Source organism: Sturnira hondurensis, unplaced genomic scaffold, assembly GCF_014824575.4.
Source record: "Sturnira hondurensis isolate 20B ecotype Veracruz unplaced genomic scaffold, ASM1482457v3 Scaffold0015509, whole genome shotgun sequence".
NCBI lineage: Eukaryota > Metazoa > Chordata > Mammalia > Chiroptera > Phyllostomidae > Sturnira > Sturnira hondurensis.
The window spans coordinates 999,245-1,026,593 of NW_028088140.1; the positions used below are offsets into that span (position 1 = coordinate 999,245).

At 35.4% G+C, this 27,349-nt stretch overlaps 1 protein-coding gene across 2 annotated transcripts in view; it reads left to right on the forward strand.

The window, feature by feature from the left end:
- TMTC3 (transmembrane O-mannosyltransferase targeting cadherins 3) overlaps window positions 1-27,349 on the forward strand; it is a 69,978-nt gene that overhangs the window by 35,697 nt on the left and 6,932 nt on the right. For both annotated transcript variants that reach the window (XM_037064637.1, XM_037064638.1), the window contains exons 7-12: window positions 2,333-2,585; window positions 7,146-7,294; window positions 9,124-9,244; window positions 11,410-11,521; window positions 22,503-22,606; window positions 23,857-24,026. In XM_037064637.1, coding sequence (XP_036920532.1) covers window positions 2,333-2,585; window positions 7,146-7,294; window positions 9,124-9,244; window positions 11,410-11,521; window positions 22,503-22,606; window positions 23,857-24,026 — 909 coding nt within the window. The remainder of the gene's footprint in view (window positions 1-2,332; window positions 2,586-7,145; window positions 7,295-9,123; window positions 9,245-11,409; window positions 11,522-22,502; window positions 22,607-23,856; window positions 24,027-27,349) is intronic.

The following is a 27,349-nucleotide window of genomic DNA, read 5'->3' on the forward strand; positions in this document are numbered from 1 at the left end:
TCCTGGACTTCCTGGAACTCTATTTCCTTTGCCAGATTGGGGAAGTTCTCCTTTACTATTTGTTCAAATACGTTTTCAATTTTTTGCTCTTCCTCTTCCCCTTCTGGTACCCCTATGATTCAGATGTTGGAACATTTAAAGATGTCCTGGAAGTTTCTAAGCCTCTCCTCATTTTTTTTGAATTCTTCTTTGTTCTGTTCTGGTTGAATGTTTCTTTCTTCCTTCTGGTCCACTCCATTGATTTGAGTCCCAGTTTCCTTCCCATCCCTATTGGTTCCCTGTACATTTTCCTTTATTTCACTTAGTGTAGCCTTCATTTTTCATCTAATTTGCAACCATATTCAAACAATTCTATGAGCACCCTGATCACCAGTGTTTTGAACTGTGTGTCTGATAGCTTGGCTCTCTCTTTGTCACTTAGTTGTATTTTTTTCTGGAGCTTTGATCTGTTCTTTCATTTGGGCCATTTTTTTTGTCTCAGTGCACCTGTTAGTAGTAAGGGGCAGGACCTTAGGTATTCACCAGGGTAGGGCAACCAGATTCGCTACGTTGTGACACTGTGTGTCAGGGAGGGGTCTGAGAGGGTACAGTGCTGCTTCCTCTACTCCCTACAAGTTTTCAGTCATTTCGTCCGCTTCCCACAATCAAATTGGGCCCTTCTGGTGCAGACCTCTCCATGGGTGGCCTTGTGTATGTTCTAGGACCCTGTGGGTCTCTCCATTGACTTCTCCTATGAAGCTGGGAGTTTCTCCCACTGCTTCAATCCCCACAGGTTTGAGATTTTATTTCCCTGCGCTGGAACTCTGGGTTGTGCTGTCCATCTCACTCCCCAGTTGTTCCTCCTGGTTTATCTGTACGTGAATGTGGGACTGCCTGGTCCACAATCAGCCACCTCACCAGGTCCACCAGCCACCACCTTGCTGTGGGTCCTCTCCACCTGGCTGCCCAACTCTGCCCCTCCTACCACTTTGGATGAATGTTTAAATTTAGAACAGAACATAAAGAAAAAGTGAAGTTATTATTTTGAAATGTACTTTAAAGCAATGATTTGACTTAGTTTTTAGGAAATGGACTAAAGTAATAAAATGTACATTAAATACATCATGGCCTTGGAAAGTGTAAACTAAGATATAAGCTTATATTGTTATATACTAGAAGAAAAAAGTAGAAACTTAGGGAGGGGGTACAAAAAAACCCAGAATCATTTTTTGGAGGGTGGGTTCCTTATAACACAGGCTTCGCCAGCTAGGTGAGTGTACTAAGAACCCAGCTATGGCAGTGCACTAACTGGCATTATTGTGAGAGGCTGTGTCAGCTTCAGTGAATTTTTTGAAGACTCTTTCAACGTGTTTGCCCCTTTCATGATGGGTGATTGACAAGTTCACCTGCCCACACTGAGCTGAGTGTTCAGCAGTTTTTGACTGAAAAAAGTCATGATACCCATGCCCCCCCATTCACCTGATCTCACCTGGATAAAAAAATCCTCAAAGTGGATCATTTTGCCCATGTAGAAGAGGTGAAACAAACAAAAAAAAAGACACAAACACTAAAAGGCATCAAAATAGGCAAGTTCAAAAACTGTTTTGAGCAGTGGAAAAAATGTTTCTATAAGTTGTATCGCATCAAATAGAGAGTACTTTGAAGGTGATTGAAGTTTAAACATGTAAAAATAAATACACAATTTTTTTTAATTCCATTTTTCGGGGGTTCTCCCTTATATAACATGTTATATAGGTCTATACAGTTAGTATTCTATGCTGGAAATTTGGTTTTTAGCTTCCTAGAAGTCTATACAAAGAGGAAAAACTCAAATGATACAGCTTTCTCTATGACAAGAGAAACACATAGTAATTTTTTTCTAGGAAGCATAATTTTTAATTGGCATTTAGTGCTGAAAGAAACTTCTCATTTAGAAAACATTGGTTAATGTTCTTAGGATTCATACATCACATACAACACTGATTCTTACCCAACTTTTCTTACTACTTTTAATCAGAAGGTCATAATTTAATGAAAGCACTTCAGCAGAGTGTCATAACATTGTAGTAGGCATTTCTGGATTATTATAAAAAGCTAGAAATAGATAACTTGCTTGCCATTCAATCAGCTTTTCATAACTACTACTTTTCTCAACTAGACATTTCCTACAGATTAGACTCTTTAAACTCTGGCAGGAATCTGAGGTGTTGATGAAAAATATTTATGTCTTCTGTTTAACAAGAAAAATATAAAATATTGCTTTTATTATTATATCATTCAGTATTTTAGTTAGATAAGTTTATGTTAAGAGTGTGTTTTAGTTTGAGTAATTTTTTTTTCATTCCTTACACAGGTTTGATAACCCAGCTGCCGTAAGCCCAACTCCAACAAGACAGCTGACTTTTAACTACCTCCTTCCTGTGAATGCCTGGCTTCTGTTAAATCCTTCAGAGCTCTGCTGTGATTGGACCATGGGAACAATACCACTTATAGAGTCATTTCTAGATATTCGAAATGTTGCCACATTTACTTTCTTTTGTTTTTTGGGGGCTTTGGGAGTATTTGGTCTCAAATACCCTGGCAATTCCTCCAAAACTGTTTTAATGGTAAGAAACTTTCTTTGTTTCTCAGATGTTATCACATTCCATTGATTCATTAAGAGACTGCTTTTAATTCATTAAAAACATCTTTTTAGAGGCAGAATATTTTTTTCAACATCACTCTAATTTATGCACTTATTTGAGGTTATCCTAAAATTCTGTATCAGAATTTGAAATGCATGCATAATCTGATGTATATTCAGCATGTAAAGTAAAAACTGATTTTGAAATTTTTTAATTTGGTAGAAACTCTGAAATCACTAGGTATCTCTTTTGGCATCATTTTCTTATTTTTTTTTTTTTACCTTTTACCCAACTTGATTATACACTTTTTGAAGAAATGGACCATATTATATACTTCTTGGGGGAACAGAGAAGAGTGTCATCAGAGATATACAACTAGAAATATATAGGTCTTTCATTTTCATTAGCAAGATTTTAATTACTTCCTAAGATACTCCTTATTCTATTCCAAGAACTCTGAAAATCATGTTGTTTTTCTGAGGTCTCTGTATAGATTTCTTACTCTGCCCTCCTTCAGTTCTTACTCATAATAGTTCTAATGCCCTTCCTTTAAATTATTGAAGGCAACAACAATCTTTAACATTTTCTTGAACCAATTACTCTATGCCAGGAAGTATTTTTAATAATTTCCAAATATATTTTTCCATTGTTAGCCAGTAGTTTATTAAATAACTTTTTTTATTGCAGCCTGTTACCAGTCAGCATTTATGCACTAAGTATACGGTAATAAAAAGAAGTAAAGGGTCCTCATTTCCAGGGAAATTTCATTCTAGAGAAATTTGAAATAAAGAGAAGACTGAAAGAATATAGGGTTTAGAGGAAAGATTAAATTTACTGTTAATTTTTGGACCTAATGAATTGACGTATCTTTGTAATATACTGGTGTGGTGAAAATTTTGAATATCCTTTTGTCCCTGGAGTTCAGAGAAGCCCTAGCTACAGATAAAAATTTGATTGGTTGGTGTAGAGATAGTAATTGAAACCAAAGTGTGGATAAGAAGACCTGTGAAGACGAGACAGAGCAGGCTTTTCAACTGGGTTTTTGTCACGTTTCTCAAAGATGAACACTAGCTCGTACAAATCTAGATGCATAAAAGTTCATTCATACATACAATGAATGCCTTAGACTATTTGATCTTTTGTCTCTCAGAAAATAGTTGAAGGGTCTGCATAGAGTGAAAGAGAAGAAGCCTACAACTAGATCTTGAAGAACTCCCATTATTTAGATATGTAGAGGAGAATGAACCTAAATAGGAGTTAGAGCAAATGGACAGAGGAATAGGAAAGTGTTCAAAAGACAGAATGGTTAACACTAACAAGGTGCTATTAAGTAGGAAAGTTGGATTTGACCTCCTTTAGGTATAATAGTTACTTTAGTGAATTTATTTCTGTCAAGTGATTTGATCAGGAGCTGAGGGAGTGAAGATAGGTAGTGTCGATAGCCTACTGGGTTAACTTTGAATATTTCAGAGGATAAGACAAGCTTGAAATTATTACCTGACTTAGTAAGAAAAGACCGCTCACTGGTCAGGCAGTGACCGCCAGCATAACAAACTGCTGATCTTACGTAGGTAGGGCTTGGGAGAACAGACAGAGACCTAGAACTGGTGGACCTTCAGAGGTGGGAGTGGGTTGATATTGGAGGTAGGCCGTTGATTGGCACTTAGAATCAGCTTCATTGGAAGACTCAGTTGGCTGACTTTTAGCAGCAAGGCAATGAGGGGGTTGGCCTACAAAAACATGTTCATTGAGTTGAAATGTTGATTAAATGTAGTTAAAATCAGCTAATTGCTTCAAAAGGCTTTTCTTGACAGTGTGGAAACTTGTTTTTCACCCAAAGGGCCTAATGATTGGTTAAAGTAGCTTAAAGATACATTGTTAAAAGAATATTTTTAAGGTTAGAGAGGCAAGAGCATGTTTAATTATAGATTGCAGTTCATTAGAAAGTTGCCGAGTAAATGAAAGAAGCGATAATTATAGTGAGATTTGTGAGGAGCAGGAGGATATAGACCTCAAGTTTGGCCTGAGATAGATTAATGGAGACACCTTTTGTTACAGAAAGGATGGAAATGAGCATAAATGTGAATGTTGATATGTTTAGTAAGGGGGAATTAAAGGAACTTTTTATGGCTTTAGTTTTCTAAGTTTGGAAGTGACATGAGTCAAAAGTTTAAATAAAGTACTCAAAATTCAAGGTCATCCAGGAAAGTTGGAGTGAACCTGCCAAAGAAACCTAGGAATCCTGAGCAGTCTTAAGGATCAGTTTGAAGTAACTGGATCATGAATTTGTGATATTCATCTATTCTCTTGGGAAGTGCCTCTAGTAGTGTTTGTTGCTCAGATAAATGCAAGCAAAGTAGATATTTGGTAGATACTATCTACAGCTGAAGTTCATCTAAAAAGAAAAATAAAAAGAGGGATAAGTGAATTTAAAACTTCTACAAATAAAAGAATAATGTATAATGTGAGCTGAATAGAAAATAGAGGTTGTGCCCTGACTGGTGTGGCTCAGTGAGTTGGGTATCGTCCAATAGACCAAAAAGTTGCTGTTTCAGTTCCTGGTCCCAGCACATGCCTGGGTTGCAGGCCAAGTCCTGGAGGCAACCAGTCGATGTTTCTCTCCCTCTCCTGCTCCCTCCCTTCCCCTGTCTCCAAAAGGAAATAAATAAAACCTTTAAAAAAAAAGAAAACAGAATCAGAGGATAGTGTCAATGAAATAAATGTGCATTTAGAGACATTTTATGTGTACGAAAGAGGAACGGTTGGGACCTTAGGTAAACTGCTTTGAATAAAGTCTTTAACATGCTATATTTTATGATGATATTTTCTGAAGATCTCTAGAAGGGATGAGTGTATCAAAGTAGTACCTACCAAATACCAGATATCAAGTTAAGCATTTATTAAATAAAATGACACAGTATCTCAACAATGTCATGTAAGTAATTAATTTTATTTATAGAAAGTCGCAAATGGGATTGATTAGTTTACCTATGTTACATAGGTTGTAAGAAGTGAAACAAATTCATCTCCAAACTTTGTTCTTTCCACTATCGTGCTTCCTTTCAAAGAGAGTTTGCATCACTGGTAGAGGAAGGAAACTGTTAGGTAGAGTGAACTAGATTGGCATACATTAGTAGAGAGCATACCATACCTTCTAAGTTAATATAAGTAGAGCCATTCCTTATCTAAGAACCAATAGATTGGAGAGATTACTTTTCTTTTTTGTGTAGCTAATGTATCAGTCCATGATGCATCTTTGGATCAATTTTATACTTACAGTTCTTTCCAATGAAATTGCTTTCAGGCAGCCACGAATTAATAGGGAATATTTTTTTTTTTAGAAAAAAGGACTGCATATTTAGGAACATCTCTGTCCCACAGCCAGGTGATTATTTTTCTCAAGCACTTCTGGGAAATATAAAGTGAATTATGCACTTCTAATGTTTTACCTTTTTGATTAAAAAGAAAACTAAACTATTTTAGATGCATAAATGGGTATGATGCTGAACAATACAATATAATAGTAGTGCTTTTCTTCAGACTCAGTATTACCTCATTAGAGCTTACTGATTTGTGATTCATGGAGAAACTATTCCTTTTAATATATATAGTTGTCTTCATTTACATTTTAGTAATAAAGAACAGACATTCTTGACTCTCAGACTTATGAAGCTGAAGGAACAACTTTTACTCTGTTAGGTACTATAAAACAAATCAAAGTAACAAAGTGTGGAAACACATGTCTATAGAAACAGATGTTCTAATGACAGCCTACTTGTTTTCTTCTTCAAGTTATTTGTGTGCCAGTCATTTGTGTCATACTTTTTGTAATGGCTTTATAACCTGGAAACTATATACCACCCCATTTTCAAAATGAACAAAACACTGCATTTTTGAGATGTTTTATTTCAGTTAGAATTTTAGAAATTCTTGTTAGAATTTCTTAGAAGTCAGAGTAATAGGCTAAAAGATTATTGATATAAATAGAAGCAATTTTATTCTTAAACATATACTAAGCCTCTGTTAAATGTATGTGACTCATCAGAATATTATGCAAAGTAACACTGAGGTATAGAAGTGGCAATCTATTGTCCTGTCTGAAACACACCTTGTCAATTTCCAATATGATATGGTTATTTAAAATAGTAACAAAAACTGGCACATTTAGCTATTTTATCAACCTTTTCAGTTTTGTTTTGTTAAAACCTATTAACATCTTTGTCAGATTATCATATCAACACTAGTTACATGTATAAAAATTATCAATGTCTTAGTTTAGATATATTTTTTAAAAAGACTTTTACTTAATTGGATGAACCTTAATTATAAGTTCTAACATTCAGGAAAACTTCATCTCTCACGTTGTTGACATGCATTTTTGTTTGTTATTATCCCTAAGTTACCTTCATGTTTAAATAATATTATTTATAATATTAAGTTATAATGTTAACATTTCCAAATTATATGACAAAATATTTGAATTTGACTCTTGAGTGTTCTTACATTTTTTAATTTAATGAAATATCTTTTTTTTCTTTATAGGCACTTTGTTTAATGGCGTTACCATTTATTCCTGCATCGAACCTTTTTTTTCCAGTTGGATTTGTTGTTGCTGAGCGAGTATTATATGTTCCTAGCATGGGGTTCTGTATTTTGGTAGCCCACGGATGGTGCAAAATATCAACAAAAAGGTGAATTTAAATATAAATTTATATAATGCTTACTAACTATAGAATCAAATGTGATACATTTAAGTATGTAAGTGGTTATTTAATTTGGTTTTATAAGTCATACTTGTATACCTCTCTGTTTTTCACCTTATAGTCTCATTTTTCTGTAATTCAGGTTAGGAAAGCTCCATTGCATTTCCTGCATCTTAAGTTCTTCATACTTGTATAATTTTATTTTATAGCTTGAGACATAAACTTTGAGTAAGACCCAAATGAAAACAAGGAGATTATTGAGACTAAAGTTAAACATGACTATTGTCGCTCATACACAATGAACTAAGATACAATCTTACTTAAGTGAGTTATAATGAGTTCACAATATATATATGAAATATACAGGGGGGAGCAAAAGCAGGTTTGCGGTTGTTTGTATGGAAAATAATACAAGAATAAACTCTTTCCCATACTCACAACTGTGAGTACTGTTGTTTCTTGCTATCACTGCTATCTTCATCATAACCACCATGCCCTAATTGCCTTAAACAGTTAAGGAACAGAAGAGTCAACCTGCATGTATTTAAGAAATGGTCACTGCCTCTCCATTCTTTCTCACTTCCAGTCACCCTTCAATACGTAGAATTCTGACTTTTCTTTATATCATCTACTAACATAGATAACAAATTGCCTCCTGTAGCTAAATTTAGTCAAGGCTTTTATTTAAAATTTATATCTCAGGCACCTGTAAAAGGTCTTCTCGGTTCTCTTTCACATTTATTTCTGCTCTTTTGTCTGATTTCTTCTTGCTATACCTGCTCTTTAAATATTTATTATTTCTCAGAGTTTCACTCATAGCCATTTTCATCACACTACATATTTTCCCTGGATGATCTCATCTATGTCTACAGTTTTCACTACTCTCTGCCAAACCTTTCCCCTTAGCATTGACCCATATATCCTAATATAATCAGTACCAATTTTTTAGTGCCTGCTCTGTGCCTGATGCCCTGAGAGACCATTTAGATTTGTTTTCTCATTTGATCTTGACATTCCTTAACTCTGTTTTTGTATGTGTTGAAATACAAGATCATACAGGCTACCTAAAATGTTATGCAAGATCACATAGCTAGTGAATAGCCATCTTGGTTCAAGTGTACCATGTGTTTTCTGATCCATGCACTCTTATTCTGGTTAAGTGTGTCTATCAAAATGAAAGAAATTGAACTGTGTTACCAGGGCAAAAACACAGATTTAGAGAACATTAGTACCAAATGAGAGCATAGGGATTATTGAAGGAATTGAGTCTCAAATAATTAGCCTGAAGTGTATGATTTGCACATATTTAATAAAGAGTGAAGTTTACTCTGACTTTTAATAAATAATTCTAGCTTTGTTTAAAATTTAAAATTATTCCAACAATGTCATGATAATCTGTGGTATATAATTGTAAGCAGAAATGTTTTTAAATGTAGCCAGTGATAAGATTCACCCTTTTTAAACACAGGTAAGAATATTCAAGTTATAGGTAGTGGTACAAAGGACTGTAAATATAAAAAGCCATAATTAAATCTGTTTTTTATCAGTTTTTGTTTTTAAATCTAAGCAAAATTTTTGAAGTAGAGGTAAACATTGGAATATTTAATGTGGAAATATTAAGTGGAAGGTAGTATTCAGATATTTAAGTTTTTGATGTTCTCCCTGAAGTTGGATAATTATTAGAATGATCGCTACTTCCTAGAATAAGTTCAGAAAGGACATTGGGTTTTTTTAAACATATTTCTTCTGTTCTAAAAGATGAAATGCTTTTGGTGATATAGACAATGTTTTTGCTTTATTTTTTTCCTCTTAAACAGTGTATTTAAAAAGTTATCCTGGGTTTGTCTGTCTTTGGTGATATTCACTCATGCCTTAAAAACACTCCACAGAAATTGGGATTGGGAGTCTGAGTATACGTTGTTTATGTCAGCCTTGAAGGTAAAGTATTATCCAGAATGACAGGAAAGTATGTCATCAATTACTTTTTATAGCCATGTCTAAGATGCTTTAACTTTTTCATTTTTAATTAGACATTTGACTATCAGTATTAAGTACTTCACCAAAAAATTAATAAGAAATAATTTGTTCTTTAATAATATATACCTTAACTAGTGCTTTGAACTTACTTGTATTTCCACAACACATATAATAATCTCCTAAATGCTATATAGTTGTTAGAAATGTAAATGATAAAATGTTTAAATAGGAATACTGTATTTCATTGGTTCTTAACATACAATTTTTTAACCTTTCAACATATCTGAAGTTATTATAAATCTTACAGTGAAAGGCATCTTACAATTAATTAGTGACCTTTTTTAATAGTACATAAAATAATGTTGAATCTTAATAATTGCTGTCATGTTAGAGCCAGTGAAGTAAAATAATGGCAAAAAATAGCAACCTACTGTGAAAGATAACCAACCAGTGGTTACAATACTATAGGAAAATAGGAACTGGCAGAATGTATTGATATAGCACTTCTATAAAATGGACAGTATAAATAGGAATAAGGTCTTTTTAAAAATCATAAAACTTGTTTTCTATAAATAAAAGTTACAGGCAGAGATTTTTCTCTTTTTTTTTTCAGATGCTCCCTTACCAACACCTCTCTTAAAATCTCTAAATTCTTAAATTCCTTTTGGCTATTTCAGTATTCTCCATTGCCTAGCTTTATTGGATCACTGCCTGTTCCAGTAGTCTGTGTGACTTCTTGATTTGACATCTATCTAAGATTACATGGCTTTCCCCTTGAATCACTCAGTAAGTCCACTGTTTCCCCTAGTTTAGAAGTCTGCAAATCAGTAAGACTTCATTACCATTATTATTAATTCATCCTTCTGGATTACCAGGGACGCCCGATAATTTTCAAGAATTTTGCTTGTCCTTGCTTTCAGGACAATGCTCAAAACCACAGCCCCAATCACTGTAACTAGCTCCATGGCTAGGTACCATTGTCTGCCTGCGGAAGCACCATGTCCGTGCCCAGGTCTGAAAGCACAGATCAACTTAGAGCTTTATTCTCAGGGTTCTTGTAACCATGATAAGACTACATAAGTAGCTTTATGTAGAACCTAAAAATATGTCATTAGTGCAATGTTAAACATATTCTCATGTTCAAATACCGTTTCTTCGAAAGAATGCAAGTAGTAGAAAAGAGTTTTCAAACAGCACTATGCTTTAATCAAATTAAAATTTCAGTAAAATTCTAGTATATAAAATAGATGAAATTAAACTGCTGTGGTGTTAGTATGTTGGTGTTGAAAGGAGGGAGAGGGTAAATTAGGTGAAGGTGTTTTCATTTGGTTTCTTCCTCAACTCTGGAAACATCTTAGTGGAACACTTTATTCCAATAGTGTACCAAACAAATTCTCATCTTTGCTAATTGGAGACCTTTTTTTTTTCTGGGAGAAAATCCTAATGATGTCTTTTCCTGTTTCATTGAGATATAATTGACATAATTTTTATTAGTTTAAGGTATATAACAATGATTGAATATATATATATATATATATATATATATATATATATATATTCTCCACAATAAGTTTATTTAACATCTATCACCTTACATACTACAAATTTTTTCCTTGTGATGAGAACCTTTAAGATCTACACTCCTGCCAGTTTTCATATATACAATACAGTGTTGTTAACTGAAATCACCATGCTGCACATTGCATCCCCAGAACTTACCGAGTTTGTAACTGGAAATATGTACCTTTTGACCACCTTTGCCCATTTATAGACATCTCCGTGGAACACTGAGTTCCTGATACTATATCAGACAAATATCTGTGTTAATTGAAGTCATATTTTTTAATTTGGCCTATCCTGACACTTAAAGAATTTTTTGTTTTTTTCATTACCATTTATCCCCCTAATATCCTCCCACAATCACCACACTGTTTTCCATGTCACGAGTCCTTTTCCTTTTTGCTCCATCTCTTTACCCCCTAACTCCATCCCCATAGCTGTCATCCTGTTCTCTGTGAGATTGTCTCTATTTTGCTTGTTCAGTTTTTTAATTAGATTCCACATACGAGTTGTAGAATGATATTTTTTAATTGTAACTAATTTCTATCTGTATTTGTATACTTAAGGTAAATAAAAATAATGCCAAATTATGGAATAATGTGGGTCATGCTCTGGAAAATGAAAAGAACTTTGAGAGAGCTTTGAAATACTTCCTACAGGCTACCCATGTTCAGCCAGGTAAGCATTATTAATTAATAAAACTATTTTAATAATTTATTTTCAAGCTTCATTTCAGTGATTTAAATACTACCAGTGTTCCATGCTGGCTTATTTTGAATTAATTATGTCAGAAATACTTATATATGATATTTAAGGCCTAAAAACTCCACCACAAAACTACCAGATCTAATATATGAATTCAGCAAAGTAGCAGAATACAAAATTAATATTCAGACATTGATGGCATTTTTATACACCACTAATGAACTATCAGAGAAATTAGAAAAACAATACATTCACTATTGCAACAACAACAAAAAAAATAAGGTACCTAGGAATAAATTTAACTAAGGAGATAAAAGACCAGTACTCAGAAAATTATAGTACTTTGAAGAAAGAAATTGAGGGAGATACAAACAAATAAGTGGAAACATATACTGTGTTTAAGGATGGAAAGAATTGACATCATTAAAATGTCCATACTACCCAAAGCAATTTATAGATTCAACACAATCCCTATTAAAATACCAATGACATATTTCACGGATCTAGAGCAAATACTCCATAAATTTATATGGAGCACACAAAGATCCCAAATACCCTCAGCTTGAGGAAGAACCACAGCAACAAAAAGATATTTAAGGAATTGTTTTATATTGTTTATTGGAATGGCATTGGTTAATTAAGTGATAGGCTTCAAGTTTGCGTTTCTTTAACACGACATCTATATGTTGCACTGTGTGTTTCCCACCCAAGTTCACATCTCCTTCTGTCACCACGTATTGAACACCTTTTATCCTTCACTACCTTCCCTCTGGCAGCCACTATATTGTTCTGTGTAAACGAGTTTTTGTTTGTCTTGTTTGTTCATTTGTTGCTTTCATATTTTTTTTCATGCTTATTGGACAGTAACGCAATCCAAGAAAAGGATGGTTTGTTGTTTTCAGTTTTATGTACCACATATGCATGAAATCGTATCGTTCTTGGCTCTTTCCATCTGAGTTATTTTGCTTAGCATGATATCTCAAGATCTCATTTTGTTCTTGCAATTGGCAGTATTTCATCTTATGGTGGAGTAGTATTCCATTGTATACATGTACTACATCTTTATTAAATCATCTATTGAAAGATGTTTTGGTTATTTCCGTGTTTTGTCCACCATGAATAATGCTGCAATGCGCATAGGGGCACATATATCTTTACAAATACATGTTTTCAAATTTTTCAGGAGGATACCCAGAAGAGGAGCTTTGGGGTCATATGGTTATTCTAGCCTTAATTTTTTGAGCAACCTCCATACTGTTTTCCACAGTGGCTGTACTAGTTTACATTCCCACCAGCAGTGAATGAGGGTTCCTTTCTCCACAAACTCCCAGCATGGGTGTAGAATAAAAAGTTCCTCAACATAAAAGAGGCTATATATGAGAAATCCTCAGGTAACATACTCAGTGGTGAGAAACAAAAGCTTTTCGTGTAAGATCAGGAACAAGACAAGGAAATTCATACTTACACTGTCATTCAACATGGAACTGGAAGTCCAGGCAGAGTATCAGGCAAGAGAAGGAAATAAAAGGCATCCAAATCAGGAATGATGAGATAAAATTGTCACTTTTTGCAGATTATATGATTCTTTACATAGCAAACCTTAAAGACTCCACTAGAAAACTATTAGAAACAAAAACAAAAATAAAGTGGCAGGAGAGAAAGTCGGTGTCCAAAATTCATTGCTATCCTGTTATACTACCTATGAAATTTCAGAAAAAAATGAAAAAATTATTTTAAAGTTATAACAAAAAAGAAAATACCTTGGAACAGACCTACAAAAGAATTTGAAAGAGCTATACAATGAAAAATATGAGACATTGCTAAAAGAAATTGAAGAAGACATAAAGAAATGGAATTTTTTTTAACAGAGTGGAGTTGTTGGTTAGCACCAATGAGCAGTTTCATTAGAGTGATAGTAGAGGAGGAATAATTGTAAACAGTTGGTGATGCAAAGTTTTTGAAAGGGTATTGATAAGAACTGGTGGTGCTCAGTGTGTGGTCCAAGGAGGGTAGTAGGATGATAGGGTTTTTTTTTTTTTTTTTTACTTTTTAAAATTATATGTTTTTAATTATGGTATTACAGTTGCCCAGATTTATCTTTCTTTGCCCCCGCAACCAGCACTCCCAAATGCCTCAAGCAATCCCCACACCATGGTTCATGTCTGTGGGTTATGCATATAAATTCTTTGGCTACTCCATTTTCTGTACTGTACTTTACAGCACCGGAGCTATTAGGTAACTACCTTAATCCCCTCACCTCTTCACCCATTTCTCCACGTCCACCTCCCATCTGGCAACCATTGAAATGCTCTCCATATCCATGATTCTGTCTCTCTTCTTCTTGTTTGCTTAGTTCATTTTCTTTAATAAGTCCCTGTAATATTTCATATAAGAATGTTTTGGTGATGATGAATTCCTTTAGTTTTTTCTTGTCTGGAAAGCTCTTTATCTGTCCTTCTGTTCTAAATGAGAGCTTTGCTGGGTAGAGCAATCTCAGCTGTAGGTCCCTGCTTTTCATGACTTTGAATATTTCTTGCCCAACTCCATCTAGTCTGCAAAGTTTCTTTTGAGAAATCATCTGACAATATTATGGAAACTCCCACGTAGGTAACTAACTGCTTTTCTCTTGTTGCTATTAAGATTTTATCTTTATTTTTAACCTTTGGCATTTTAATTATGATGTGTCTTGGAACGGCCCTCTTTGCATCCATCTTGTGTGGGACTCTGTGTGTTTTCTGGACTTGCATGTCTATATCCTTCACCAAATTAGGGAAGTTTTCTTGCATTATTTTTTCAAATAAATTTTCATCTTCTTGCTATTTCTCTCTTCCTGCTGGTACCCATAATATGCAAATGTCGGAATGCTTGCAATTGTCCCAGAGGCTGCTTACAATGTCCCCTTTTTTGGGGATTCTTTTTTCCTCTTGTCGTTCTGATTGGTTGTTTTTTGCTTCCTAATGTTCCAAGTCATTGATTTGATTCTTGGCTTCATCCACTCTACTGCTGTTTCCCTGTAAATTGTTCTTTATTTTAATTAGTGTATCCTTTGTTTCTGACTGGATCTTTTTTATGCTGCTGAGGTCATCACTAATTTCCTCAAGCATCCTTATAACCAGTCTTTTGAACTCTGCATCTAGTAGATTGCTTATCTCCATTTTGTTTATTTATTTTTCTTGTTTTGATCGGGTCTTTCATTTAAGCCATGTTTCTTTGTCTCCATTTTGGCAGCCTCTCTGTGTTTGTTTCTGTGTATGAAGTACAGCTGCTATGACTGTGTTTTAGTAGCGTGGCCTAATGTAAGAGGTGTCCTGTGGAATCCAGTGGCACAACGTCCCTTATCACTGTGGGTACTTGAGGTGGTGAGCCCTTCATGTGGGCTGAGTACACCCTCCCCTTGTTTTGAGCCTTGGTTGCTGTTGTTAGGTCAGTGGGAGAGATTTACCCAGGCCAGTCAGCTGCAAAGACTGGCTGTGACCATTGACCACTAACCTCCGTCCTCTGAGGAGGATCAGGGGTAGGGAGGTGGTGTTCTTACATGGTCTATAGTTGTTCACTGGGTGTGCAGACTGAGGTTTCCTAGGTCATCTCGGCCAAGGTCAGCCCCCACCTGTGTTCTGCCCAGGGCTACCTTGACTGAGACATAAAGCAGCCTGAGATGGCTATTACTTGTGCTGGGCTTAGAGATTACTAGGTGAAGCTCAGCTTTGAATGTAGGCTGGCTGCTGTTATCACCTGCCCTGGGGCCCCATCACTGTTGCTTGAGAGAATTTAGGAAGTCGTGAAGCATGAGCTTTGACCAGCCATTCATATGGAAGAATCATGGTTGTCAGATTGGATGGACTGTAATTTGGGTGAGACAGAGTCTCAGGATCTTCATGGCAGGGTAAACAGTGTTAGCCAGATTGATGGAGTCTCATGTATGGTACCTGCCTGCTGGCTCTGTGGTTCCATGTTGGGGAGGGCTCAGAAAAGAGACAGTGGCTTCTGCTCGAATTTCTGTCCCGGAGAAAGTTATCCCCCAGCTCCCTGCTTAATCCCAGACACTTCATTTCCTCCCTGTGTGCCACTTGTGTCTTTCAAGCTGCTAACCCAGTGCTAGAGCTCAGAGGCAGTGCGTCTGAGTCCATGGGTTCTTTAGGAGGAACTGCTTGAGACTGCAGAAGTTTCCTCCACTGACTCCATGCCCGCTGGTTTGTGAAGCCAGAAGTTATAGGGACTTATTTTTCTGTCACTGGAACCCTGGGCTGGGAGGCCTGGTGTGGGGCTGGGACTCCTTATTCCCAAATTTTTATCCACCACATGTGAGTGTGGGACCAGCCTGTTCCATATCTCCTCTCCTTTATCACTTTGGATGGATATGGTTTCTTTAACTTCATAGTTGTCAGATTTCTATTCAGCTCAATTTCTGATAGTTCTGAGTGATGGTTGTTCTGTATTGTAGTTGTAAATTTGATGTGGTTGTGTGAGGAGGCAAGCTGTGCTTACCTATGCCACAATTTTGACCAGTAGTTGTCCTTCAATGTGTTTTTTATTTTAAAGTGGGAGAAACAAGCATATGTGCAACTGACCCATTAAATCTAGGAGAAGTAATAATTCAAGGTGAGAGCACAAATTACTGGGTCAGTGTCCTCAAATGAATGAGAAGAGATCAGTGGGATCTGGTGCACAGGTTGAGGACTTCATTCAGTCCTGGAACCAATAGTTAACCTGTGATAACAGTGAAGACAGGGTGTATGGTTGTAGAGATGGGCAGGTGAATAGATGATGTGCAGAAAGTTTCTGGAAGTTTCCCTTCATTTGCTTCTTTTTTTTCTCAGTAAAATAGGAAACAAAATCATCAAGACAGTGAGGAAAGAGTGGGAAGTGTGTTGGACATCTAAGGATAGGAGAAGGTGTAGCAGGGATGTTCAACCTTTTGGCATCTCTGGGCCAGACAGGAAGAAGAAGAGTTTTTTTGTGCCACAAAATAAATATACAAACACTAATGAAAACTAGTGAACCAAAAAAAAAAGGTTTTAAGTAAATATACAATTTTGTGTTGGGCCATCTGCAGCCCTTGGGCCACAGTACCCATGGAAGCAGTTTTCTGTGTTAGTACATCACAAACTAGTGTGCCTAACAATCACTTGGAGATCTTGTTGTGTATGGTACTTGTTCTGATATGTGGAGTTTCTACATCTCTAATTATTTTACAGGAGATGCTTAGCCCATACATCACACTTTAAGAAGCAAAGATCTAGGAAATTGTGGTGTGACAGTCAGGCAGCTCTTAACACCCTACTTAGGTTAGGAATACTTAGAATTCAACCCGTTGGTGTGGTTATGTGTTTGTCTCCTTCTACTTTACAGCTGCAGTGGTATAGGCGTGGAGAATTTAACAGGGTTAGGGTTTTGTCGTGAGTTGTTGAACGAGAACGGGATAGGGGGATGGTTGTATCAATGGGCCACAGAATCTAAGATGGTTAAGAAGGAACGTGGGGGAGAGTGAGGTAATGGAGGAAGGAAGGATGATAGGATCAGTGATTTATAGACCTAAAAAAGTGTTGGTGTCCGAATAGAGTCTACCTAGAATATAAATATTTGTCAATAGGAATGCTGTTCAGGTGTGCAGAACTGTATTTCAGGATATGTGCCAAACGTAACCCCCACATATCAAATGCCATCATTAATTTCCATTTAGAATGGTGACCAAAAAGTATCCCCAACACACATTTTAAATATCCTTAGACGGGTAGGGAGTGGTGAGCACTGTCCTTTATTTTTCTATTAATATGTGGCTATGGCCACTAGAGTAACTAGAGGAAAATGGAAGTGAAAACCATTGGAAGAAAAGACATAAAAGCAACATAAAAAATTCATCTGTGTGGATTTTGAAATTGTTAAGAATTTTGACAACCATAATGTTGGGGGGAATGACAAGGAGAATGGGCCAGGAGTTGTGACCCAGACATGGTGGGATAGTGAATTAATACAGCCTAATGAACTGCAACTTAGAGATGACAGGTTTTAAGTAGTAGCCACAGGATAAGAGAACACAGACACCACTTGGAAGAGCCACAGTATAAACCATGTCCCCAAGGCAAAGCCCAATTTCAACTAGGGAGGGAGGTGGGGAGCACGGAGGGGTGGACTGGGATAGGAATAAAAGACAAAAAACTGTACTTGAACAATAGTTAAATAAAAAAAAATAGGGGGAGGTTAAGAATAGTATAGGAAATGGAGAAGCCAAAGAACTTACACGTATGACCCATGGATATGAACGAAACGGGGAGAGATACAGGTGGGAGGGGGTGTGCAGGGCAGAGGGGAATAAAGGTGGGGGAATGGGACAAATGTAATAGCATAAGCAATAAAATATATTTTTTCAACTAGGGAAAGGTGAAGAGACATCTGTAGAAATATAACTAACTGTTCATTAGCTATCCAACTGTGTCTCCCCTAACTCTTTATATAGTTTAGTTCTCAAAATATAGGGTACTTATCTTGGGTTTCCTCACCTCTTTGCTTTAGAAGGGAAGAAAAGGAGAAAGAGAGGGAGAGAAACATCAGTGTGTGGTTGCCTCTCTTGTGCCCCCCAACCAAGGACCTGGCTTGTAACCGAGGCATGTTCCCTGACTGGGAATCAAACCAGCAATCCTCAGGTTCACAGGCTAGCACTCAATCCACTGAGCCGCACCAGCCAGGGTATCTCTGCTTCTTTGAGCCTAGAATTGCTCGCTTCTCCTGTCTTTCCCACCCACCTTGGACTATATCCTACCCATCTTTTACAACCCATCTCACAAGGCTTCTTTTCTTTAAAAAATCCCTCCCGTATTTCCAGTTAGAAACAAAAATTTCTCATCTTTAAAGCTTTTTACAACTTCTGCATCTTTCTTATATTTGTAATTTTCTACATAGTACTACATCATATTTATTTATCACAGCCATTTATTTATGTTTAGTACAGTCTTACAGTCAATAGTCACGTCTGTAGTAGTTTCAATTTATTGCTTTGTGAAGTATTTTAGATTCCTTCTAGGAAATTTTGAAAAGCAAAGTTGTCTTGATGTCAGACACACAGAGACTTCAAGACTTAAAAGATGTTCCTTAAGCCCCTTCAGCATTATCTTTCTCGTTTCTAAACTGGAGATTTCAATTTTTTTCTCATTGCATTGTTGTAAAGACTAAATTAAATGGTGTATATATGCATGTTTAATTTTATCTAGTGAACAGTGTTGCCCATATCATAGGGTGTTGCCAAGTGTAGGCACTCAAGTTTAAAATAGTTTCTCTTTCATTGTCAGTCATTACGTTTTGCTGTTCATGAAATACTTGCTGAACTTGTCACCTTTAGTATGACTTCCCTACCGTACTTTCAAAATTGCTGTTCCTAGTAAGCCATGGACTAGGAAAACTGGTAAACCAATTTATTACAATTTATTATGAAAAAGTACATGAACTCAGAAACATCACGTTTGACATTCAGGAGCTTCTCTAAGTTATTCTTTGTTTTTCAGCTGTGTTCTTCGAAGATAGATTTGACAAACGAAATGACACGTTAGGGAGGGGAGTAGGGAGTCCTTTTTTGTGCCTGTCACATATGCAGATCTAGACTTACAAGTCTGGAGATGAAGAGAGTGGTCAACACTAGAGACCAAAATTTGAAGTAACGAACATAAAGATGCTATTTAAAACCCTGGAGCAGTACAGCGTCACATAAAGTAGGAGTCCATAACACTGTCAAGTTTTAACTTAAAAAATCAGCCTGAAGTCTTTTTTTTATTTAGCCAGAATAAGAATGTAAACTATACCATAACTTTGACTATGCAGTATGCATATCATGTTAAATGAACAACTGAATGCTTTTTGTTTGTTTGGTGGTTACAAGTGTTTTTAAAAAAACCAACTCAACAAAGATAACGTTTTTGCAATTAGAATTACAGTTTACATACACCTTTACAAGGATAGAATTTTCCTGAGGAACCCCAGAATTCTCCAAGGTTTGTTTTTGCCATAAAGTCAATGATTTTGTTTTTATCTAAGTCCAGATCTTTGAAGCTGTTTATATTAGAATCATGGACTTATTATTCAATTTGGGTGCAATCAAGATGGAAATAACTGACTTTTAAACAGTTTTTAGGAGTTTCTAGATGTTTATAAATTTATTTTTTTAAATGCATTGACAGACAATTTTTGGATAGGAAATACTGGAAAGTAACATAAAAGGTCTGTCCAGAAGGTATCCAGCCATGTAATATGAAAAACAGAGACATTTATTGAAGAAGATACAAGCAAGTTACAAGAAACATTGTATATAGGACAATGACACCTCAGTCTCCTTCAAAGTAGGCACCTGGAGACCTCACACAGTCCTCCCAATTGCTGTCAGCCACCCTGTTATTTTTTTTGTGAATTTCATCAATGGTCTGAAGTCTCTTCCCATTCAAAGGTTATTTTAGTTTTGGGAAAAGCCAGAAGTAGCAGGACACCAAATCTAGTCTGTAAGGGAATGAGTCACCTGGGTGATTTAATATTTTGTCAAAAATTGCAGGAGACATGATGCATTAGCAGGCACATTGTCATGATGAAGCTGCCAGTCACCGGTTACCCATAACTGCAGTCTTCTGAATCATCTGCATAGTTTCCATAGAGGAATGTTCAAGCTTAATGCAAAATTTGATGCAGATTCATTGCTCTACTTGTCGGTCAGTTTGACTCTGACAGACACATAGTACACATGCTCACTCAGTGGTATCTGCCGCCCCACTGACTAGTACAGTGAAGTCGTCATTGTTCATGCATATGCATTCCAGTCCACTCTCCTTGGCTGCTAGGTTACATGGGTGTTGTGCAAACCGTAATCCTTATATTAATGGCTGGACTTTTTCTGGACCTCTATATGCCTGGGTGTCAGTGTGGGAATATTCAGCTTCACTGTTGGTGGCTGAAGAATTACTGGGCACAGAGTTCCCTAATACTTGCTAGTCCTCATTTGCATTGAATGAAGCAGATTCATGCTCCTGTTGTCTTAAATAGCACACTCCTATAGCAAGATTGTTCTCTGAAGTTCTGTGGCTTTTTAGTCATTTAAATATCATTGATTCTTACATCTTCCTTGCTTTTCTCACCTTTCTTTTTTCAAATTTAATTTTGCCTTAAACAGTAATGCTGTTTCCTCCTTTGCAATCCTAAAACTTCGTAACTTATGTCTGTTGTTTTACAAGCTGTATTAGGTAATCCTTTTGATGCTAAAGGCTGTTTAATTGCTACCTTTATTCTTTGAGAAAGTGGCACTGCATGCTGTAGTGTCTGAACTCTTCATTGATGACAGTATCTCCTTCCATCATTCCAAGATCCTGATTCCATCAGGTTGCTATTTCCCTAGTTTTTCATAACCTTTCAAATAAAAGGTTATCACCTTTTTTTAAGATTGGTTGGGACTGATTTCAGTAACATTTTAATTACTTAGTCAACGTAATTACACTTTTATTTATCTGAACTTTTATTTTTCAGGTTTTATTTATTCTTAGTTTTTCCTAACTAAATTTCTGATCTGGGTAGTAAATGGCATAAATTTATCTGATTTTTTTTAATTGAGCTACATAGATTAAAGACTTGGTAGTGCAATGAATTTCTACCTGGGCTCTACATCCAAATTTCCTTTTATACTTTTTAAAAGCATTTTTGCAGATGCTATTCCTAAAGATTCTATTTTGTTAGAGCTGGCTGGACCTAAGGTACCAATTTTTAAAAGCAGTCAGGATTGAACATGTTTAGCCTAAGCTCTTTTTTTTTTTTTTGCTTGACCCTGCCCTCTGAGACTCCTCCCCTATTGGATTTAGCATACATCTAAAAACAGAAATCAACCTCCTTTGCCCAGTCTTGCCCCCTAATTCTCTGATTAAACCTGTACTGCCTCCGTCAGTTTTGGTGCAGTGCCCACAATTGCCAGCCTGAAACGTTCTGTGGCAAGATCTTAGGACTGTTACTCTCCTCCCAGGGGAACACCTAAGATATATATGCTTGACCCCTATGTGTCCTGGGAGTTGCAGGCAGAGGCCTATTCCACAATTGCAAAATCTTTGGTGTCATAGGCAAGTAGTACTCGTAATTTGAAACCTTGTTGTGTCTGTTAGAGGTTCATGTTGGCTGTAATTCGTCTGATTTAAGATTTTCTCCCTTCTTTGTACCTTTATTCCAGACCTTTGACATATGTACTGGAAAATGTATCTTAAACCTCATATCTTTCTTATTTTAACTGTATATTTTTCCATATCACAAAATGAGATAAAATGTTGATATTAACACAGCCTTTCAAAAGTTTTAAATAAATTATATAAGAATTTATCATCACTTGAGAGAGAGGTTATCAAGAAGTATTAATAGTCCTGCCATCCCGTTTATACTTGCATTACAACCACATTCACAAAAATTTTAGAGAATTAGATCAGAGAGTTTTTCGTATCTCCTTGCTCCCATCCCACCATGGGTGCATATTTATTAGATATAACACTGGATATAATTCTAGGAATTACAATGACCCTTCCTTCCTTGTAGATTGTTTTTACTTTAAAGTTCAGTCATACTTTTTGAATACATTCCACAGCTATGAGCTTAAGAAAATTGAAGCAAGCCTTAGTATCGCATATTAAAATATAGTCAAGAAAAATGATGTAAACTTCTTCATTGCTTCTATTTCTTTTCTCTCATGTCTTAATTTGTCAGAACCATTCAAATAGTTTTTTCCATGTTATGTATGTATTTTATGTAGTTACAGTACTTTACTCAGTAATTTGCTACTGTGGCATTGATGATACATTATACCAAGTTGTATTAGAAGAACTTGGAGGAAGAATGCCTGCTTTTGTATTTTTCACCATGTTTTTGGTTGCTAGAAACATGTCCTCTTAGTAGTTTACCTTGAATTCTATTTAGTATATTTGTCAACAAATAGGGTGTTTTTTTTTAATTTTAGATGATATTGGTGCCCACATGAATGTAGGAAGAACTTATAAAAATTTAAATAGAACCAAAGAAGCTGAAGAGTCTTACATGACAGCTAAGTCATTGATGCCCCAAGTAAGTTGTCATAATTTATTCCTATTGTGTCATGTCTACTAAATATCCATATTGAATAAAATTTTCTAGATGGAAAAGTCCTTACCTTTTCTTCAGTTTACTGATATAAAAGTAGGGTGTCCAATGAACCATTTCTTCAGTATAAGTTTTATAAGGATTACATTTTTCTAGCTGAATTAAATTTTTTGTATAGTCTATAAAAACTAAATTTATAAAGTTATAAGTTTTTTATATTCTTGGTTATAAGTTATTGATGAGTTAAATTACTTTAAATGAAGAGAATTGTACTTGTGTACATTAAGAACTGAATCCAGCATTATTCCTATCAAAAAATAAGTGAATAATACAAAGTGGATACATCTCCGTTGCTATATTATGCCCATTAGTTGTTATAATGACACAAGTACAAGATTCTCTTGATATCACACTATGTCGTCAAAGTGGGAAAATCTGATCCTGCCCTTGACAAGCTTAGCAGCATCATTGGAAAAGATAGTTTTCCCTGGGCTATGGTTTTCTCAATTGCAGTGTATATGGTACAGTAGTAGTAAAAGCAGTATGAAAATAGATAGTTCGATAAATGATTTGGAAACAAAGTTGGACTACCTGATATCTGAAGAACTGATTTCTCATACGCTAGAGTTAAATTGTATTTGGTACAGATTTTTATCAGTATTTTCTGCTCATTGAAAATTTGGGTCTATATGTATTATATGTAATAACCTTTACTTAATCTAAATAGTGAATTAATAAGATAATTTTACTTCCTAACTCCCAGAAAAATGAGGTTTTAGTATAACTATGAAATAAAATTAACTATCTTATTGTCACGACCGGAAATATTTTGCTGACAGCATGAAAGTTGACATGGTTTAACAAATACACACTAGACAGAGACAGGGGAGTCCTGAGTTCTGCTTCTGATCTGATGTAAACATACTGAGACTTTAGCCTCTAAAAGTACTGATTTATGTGATTTTGTAAAATGATACATATAAGTAAAAAGTTAATCATGTTCTATTGAACTGGCATGAATGAAAAAATACAACCTTTAGTGCAAGAAAATACTTTACTTACATGTTATGACTACCAGTATTTTCACATTTTTATGATTTATTTTAATATAGTAAAACTAACAGCATTATCTTTTTATGCTCTGTATGTTTTAAGTAAATTACTAGGCCTGCTTACTTTTCACTTGCATTTGGTAATGAAATATCAACTATGAAAATGCCTTTTCTTCTGAACAGATTATTCCTGGTAAAAAATATGCAGCCAGAATTGCCCCTAACCACCTAAACGTTTATATTAATCTGGCCAACCTGATCCGGGCAAATGAGTCCCGACTGGAAGAAGCAGATCAGCTTTATCGACAAGCTATAAGCATGAGACCCGACTTCAAGCAGGCTTATATTAGCAGGTACTGTAGTTCACTTTAAGCTGTTGTTACAGAAGATTGAAGCTACATCTGCATGTTACATTTTGACTATTTTCACTAAATTTGTTTTTTCCCCTCAGTAATCTTACTTGCAACTGACAACACAGAAACATACCCCATTTTAGACTAGCAATCAAATTGAATTGATTTGATTTGAAGTTGACAGGGGCACTCATAACTTACATTAGCAGATTTTAGGTTTTATATGAGAGAAAGGTTAAAAGAAGTTTCTTAGTTTTATTTGCTTATCACCAAATTTATTTTATTTAAAACACCTGAAACTTACATTTTATAATAAGTAATTCTAATATCCAACTCTCAGGAGCTTTTTAAAATAAATATTGAGAATTGACTGGTCATTGATGCCTTTACCATAAAGAAACTTTTTAGTTGTCAATAAAAATAGATTTTTGACAACTAGGGGAGAGGAGAGGGAGATAACGGGAAAGAAGGGGAAGGGTCTAGTCAAGAAACATGCGTAAACAACCCATGGACAACAGGGTGGGGGTTACTATGGGAGCTGAGGGTGGAGTAGGGCAACAGGGGAAAAACTGGAACAACTGTAGTTGAGTGACAAAAAAATAGATTATTATGAAAAATAAATTGTTGGTGTCACATTTTAGAACTTGATATATGTATTTTCCCATGTTAGTGTTATCGTTTGTGTTATACTTGAGGAAAATAGCATGTTAAACTTTGTTTTTTGCTTAGCCCCAAAACCTAATAATCATAACTTGTGACATTCATTGTTTCTATAAAGAGAACGCATTCAGAATTTAGTAAGTTTTTGACCTCGTCATTAGTTGGAGGCTATCTTCCTGCAGCCTTATCTCGTACTTTTGGAAATTCACTAAGTTTAGTGGGGTTGCATCTGTGAATAAAACCTGTCATGGCTTGATATAAAAAAACGAGTCAACAATCTCTGCATAAAGAGATAACATTTTGGACGAATACTCATTCTAGAAGTTCCCTAATCAAGAATATTAGTAGTTGTTCATTTGATTTCATTCCTATTCTGATAGTTTAAGAAAGAATAGTAATATAATAAAAGTACTCTATCATCATTACTTAAATTGATTTGCATATATGTAATTAATCAAAGTGATGTTTTAAACTCTCTAACAGGATATGGAACCATAATAGAAAGATTTCTGAAATAGTTTTGAAATCATAATCCGCAGTTCCAGAAGAGTTTCTCAAAGATACCAGCAGGTGGCACTAGTGCCCTGTCCACCCTGCCTGATCAGGGTTTTTTTTGTTGTTTTTTGTTTTTGTTTTTGTTTACTTCCCCCCTCAATAAATGGTCATTTTATAAGAATACATTGAAAATAAAATTAATATAAGAAGAATTAAAATTTTTCTAATGTTCTACTTTTGTATAGTAAGACTTCTAACAGATTAAAATACTGGAATTTCCCTATCACTACCTTTTATATTTTCTTTCTTCAAATGCTATGACCCGGTCTCCTGACAAATTGATCTCCCACTCTGGTTCTGGTTGCTGTCATTTTTCTGAGGTAGTATATTCTGCCTTCTTTTAAGATACATTCAAAGAATATATTTTTTCTGTCTGCCTTTCTTGAATGTCTCCCCACACCTTAATCTCTAAAGTCAGGCATGCTTTTTCCTTCTTCAATAATATTTGAAAACATATCAAGCCAAATTTGCCAAAGTGATAGTTTTTTTAAAATAAACTTAATGGAGTAACATTGGTTAATAATATTACATAAATTTCAGCTGTACGGAATCATAATTCACAAGATTATTACTTGACATCTTTGTGCTCTACTGTGTTACCTGCACCCAAAGTTTAGTTTCCTTCCATCACCGTGTATTTGACCCCCTTTACCCACTTTGCCCTCCTCAGCCCAGCCTCTTTCCCCTCTGCTACTAGCATTCTGTTGTTGGTATGAGTTTGTTTTGTTTTGTTCGTTACTTTTTGTTTTAATTCCACATTAGTGAAATCATACATTTTTTTACCTTTTCCATCTGACTTATTTTATTTAGCACAATACAAAGATAAGTAATACTCAGGATTCATCCACATTGTCACAAGTGGCAATATTTTGTTCCTTTTTATGGATGAGTAATATTCCATTATATATATATATATATATCACATCACATCTTTATCAGGCACCTGTCAGTGGACACTTAGGTTGTCTTCATGTCTTCGCTATTATAAATAATGGTGCAGTGAACATAGGGATATAGATAGCTTTATGATAATAAGGGTGTTCATATTTTTAGGGTAAATAAATACTCATAAGAGGAATTGCTGGATCATAGGGTAGTTTTATTCTTAATTTTTTGAGAAACCTGTATTCTGTTTTCTATAGTGGCTACACCGATTTACATTCCTACAAGCAAGTGTTGTGAGGGTTCCCTTTTCTCCATACTTTCTTCAACATTTGTTGTTCCTCATCTTTTTTTACGATAACCATTCTGAGGTGTGAGGTGGTATATCGTTGGGGTTTTGACTTGTCTTTCCCTAGTAACTAGTGATATTGAACAACTTTTTGTGCACCTGTTGGCCATTTGTGTATCTTGCTTGGAAAAAGTGTCCATTCAGGTCCTCTGCCCATTTATTGAACAGATTTTTTGTTATTGTTAGGTGAGTTCTTTACATAGTTTGGATAGTAGCCTCTGTTGGGCAATACTGTTTGCTAATATCTTCTCCCATTCAGTCGGCTGCCTTTTCTTAGAGATGTTTTATTTAGTTTCATTTGCTGTACAGAAGCTTTTTAGTTGGATTCCCTTGTTTTTGCTTTTATTTCTCTTGAGGTTAGGGTTAAGTTTACAAAAACCCCTTTAACACCAAGGTTCTAAGTTTGGCACCTGTGTTTTTGTCTATGTATTTTATTCTTTCAGGTGTTACATTCAAATCTCAAATCTATTTTGAGTCAGTTTTTGTGTATGGTGTAAGATAATAGTCTAGTTTCCTTCTTTTGCATGTAGCTCCAATTTTCCCAACACCATTTATTGAAGAGATTTTTCCTCTCTTACTGTATATTCTTGGCTCCTTTGTTGAAAGTTAGTCATCCATATAGGTGTGAGTTTATCTCTGGGCCCTCAGTTCTGTTTCATTGTTCTGTATGTTTGTTTTTCTGCCAGTACTATGCTGTTTTGTTTTGTTTTTTTCAATTTTACTGTTTTACTTCACCTACCATATAGCATAAGCAATTCCTCCATGTAATTACAACTCTTTATAATGTTTTTCTTTCTATTGGTTATGTGATCATCCCTTAGTAGGTAGATGAATCATTTTTTAATGGTTTTGAGAAACATAGCATGGAGTTTGGTGC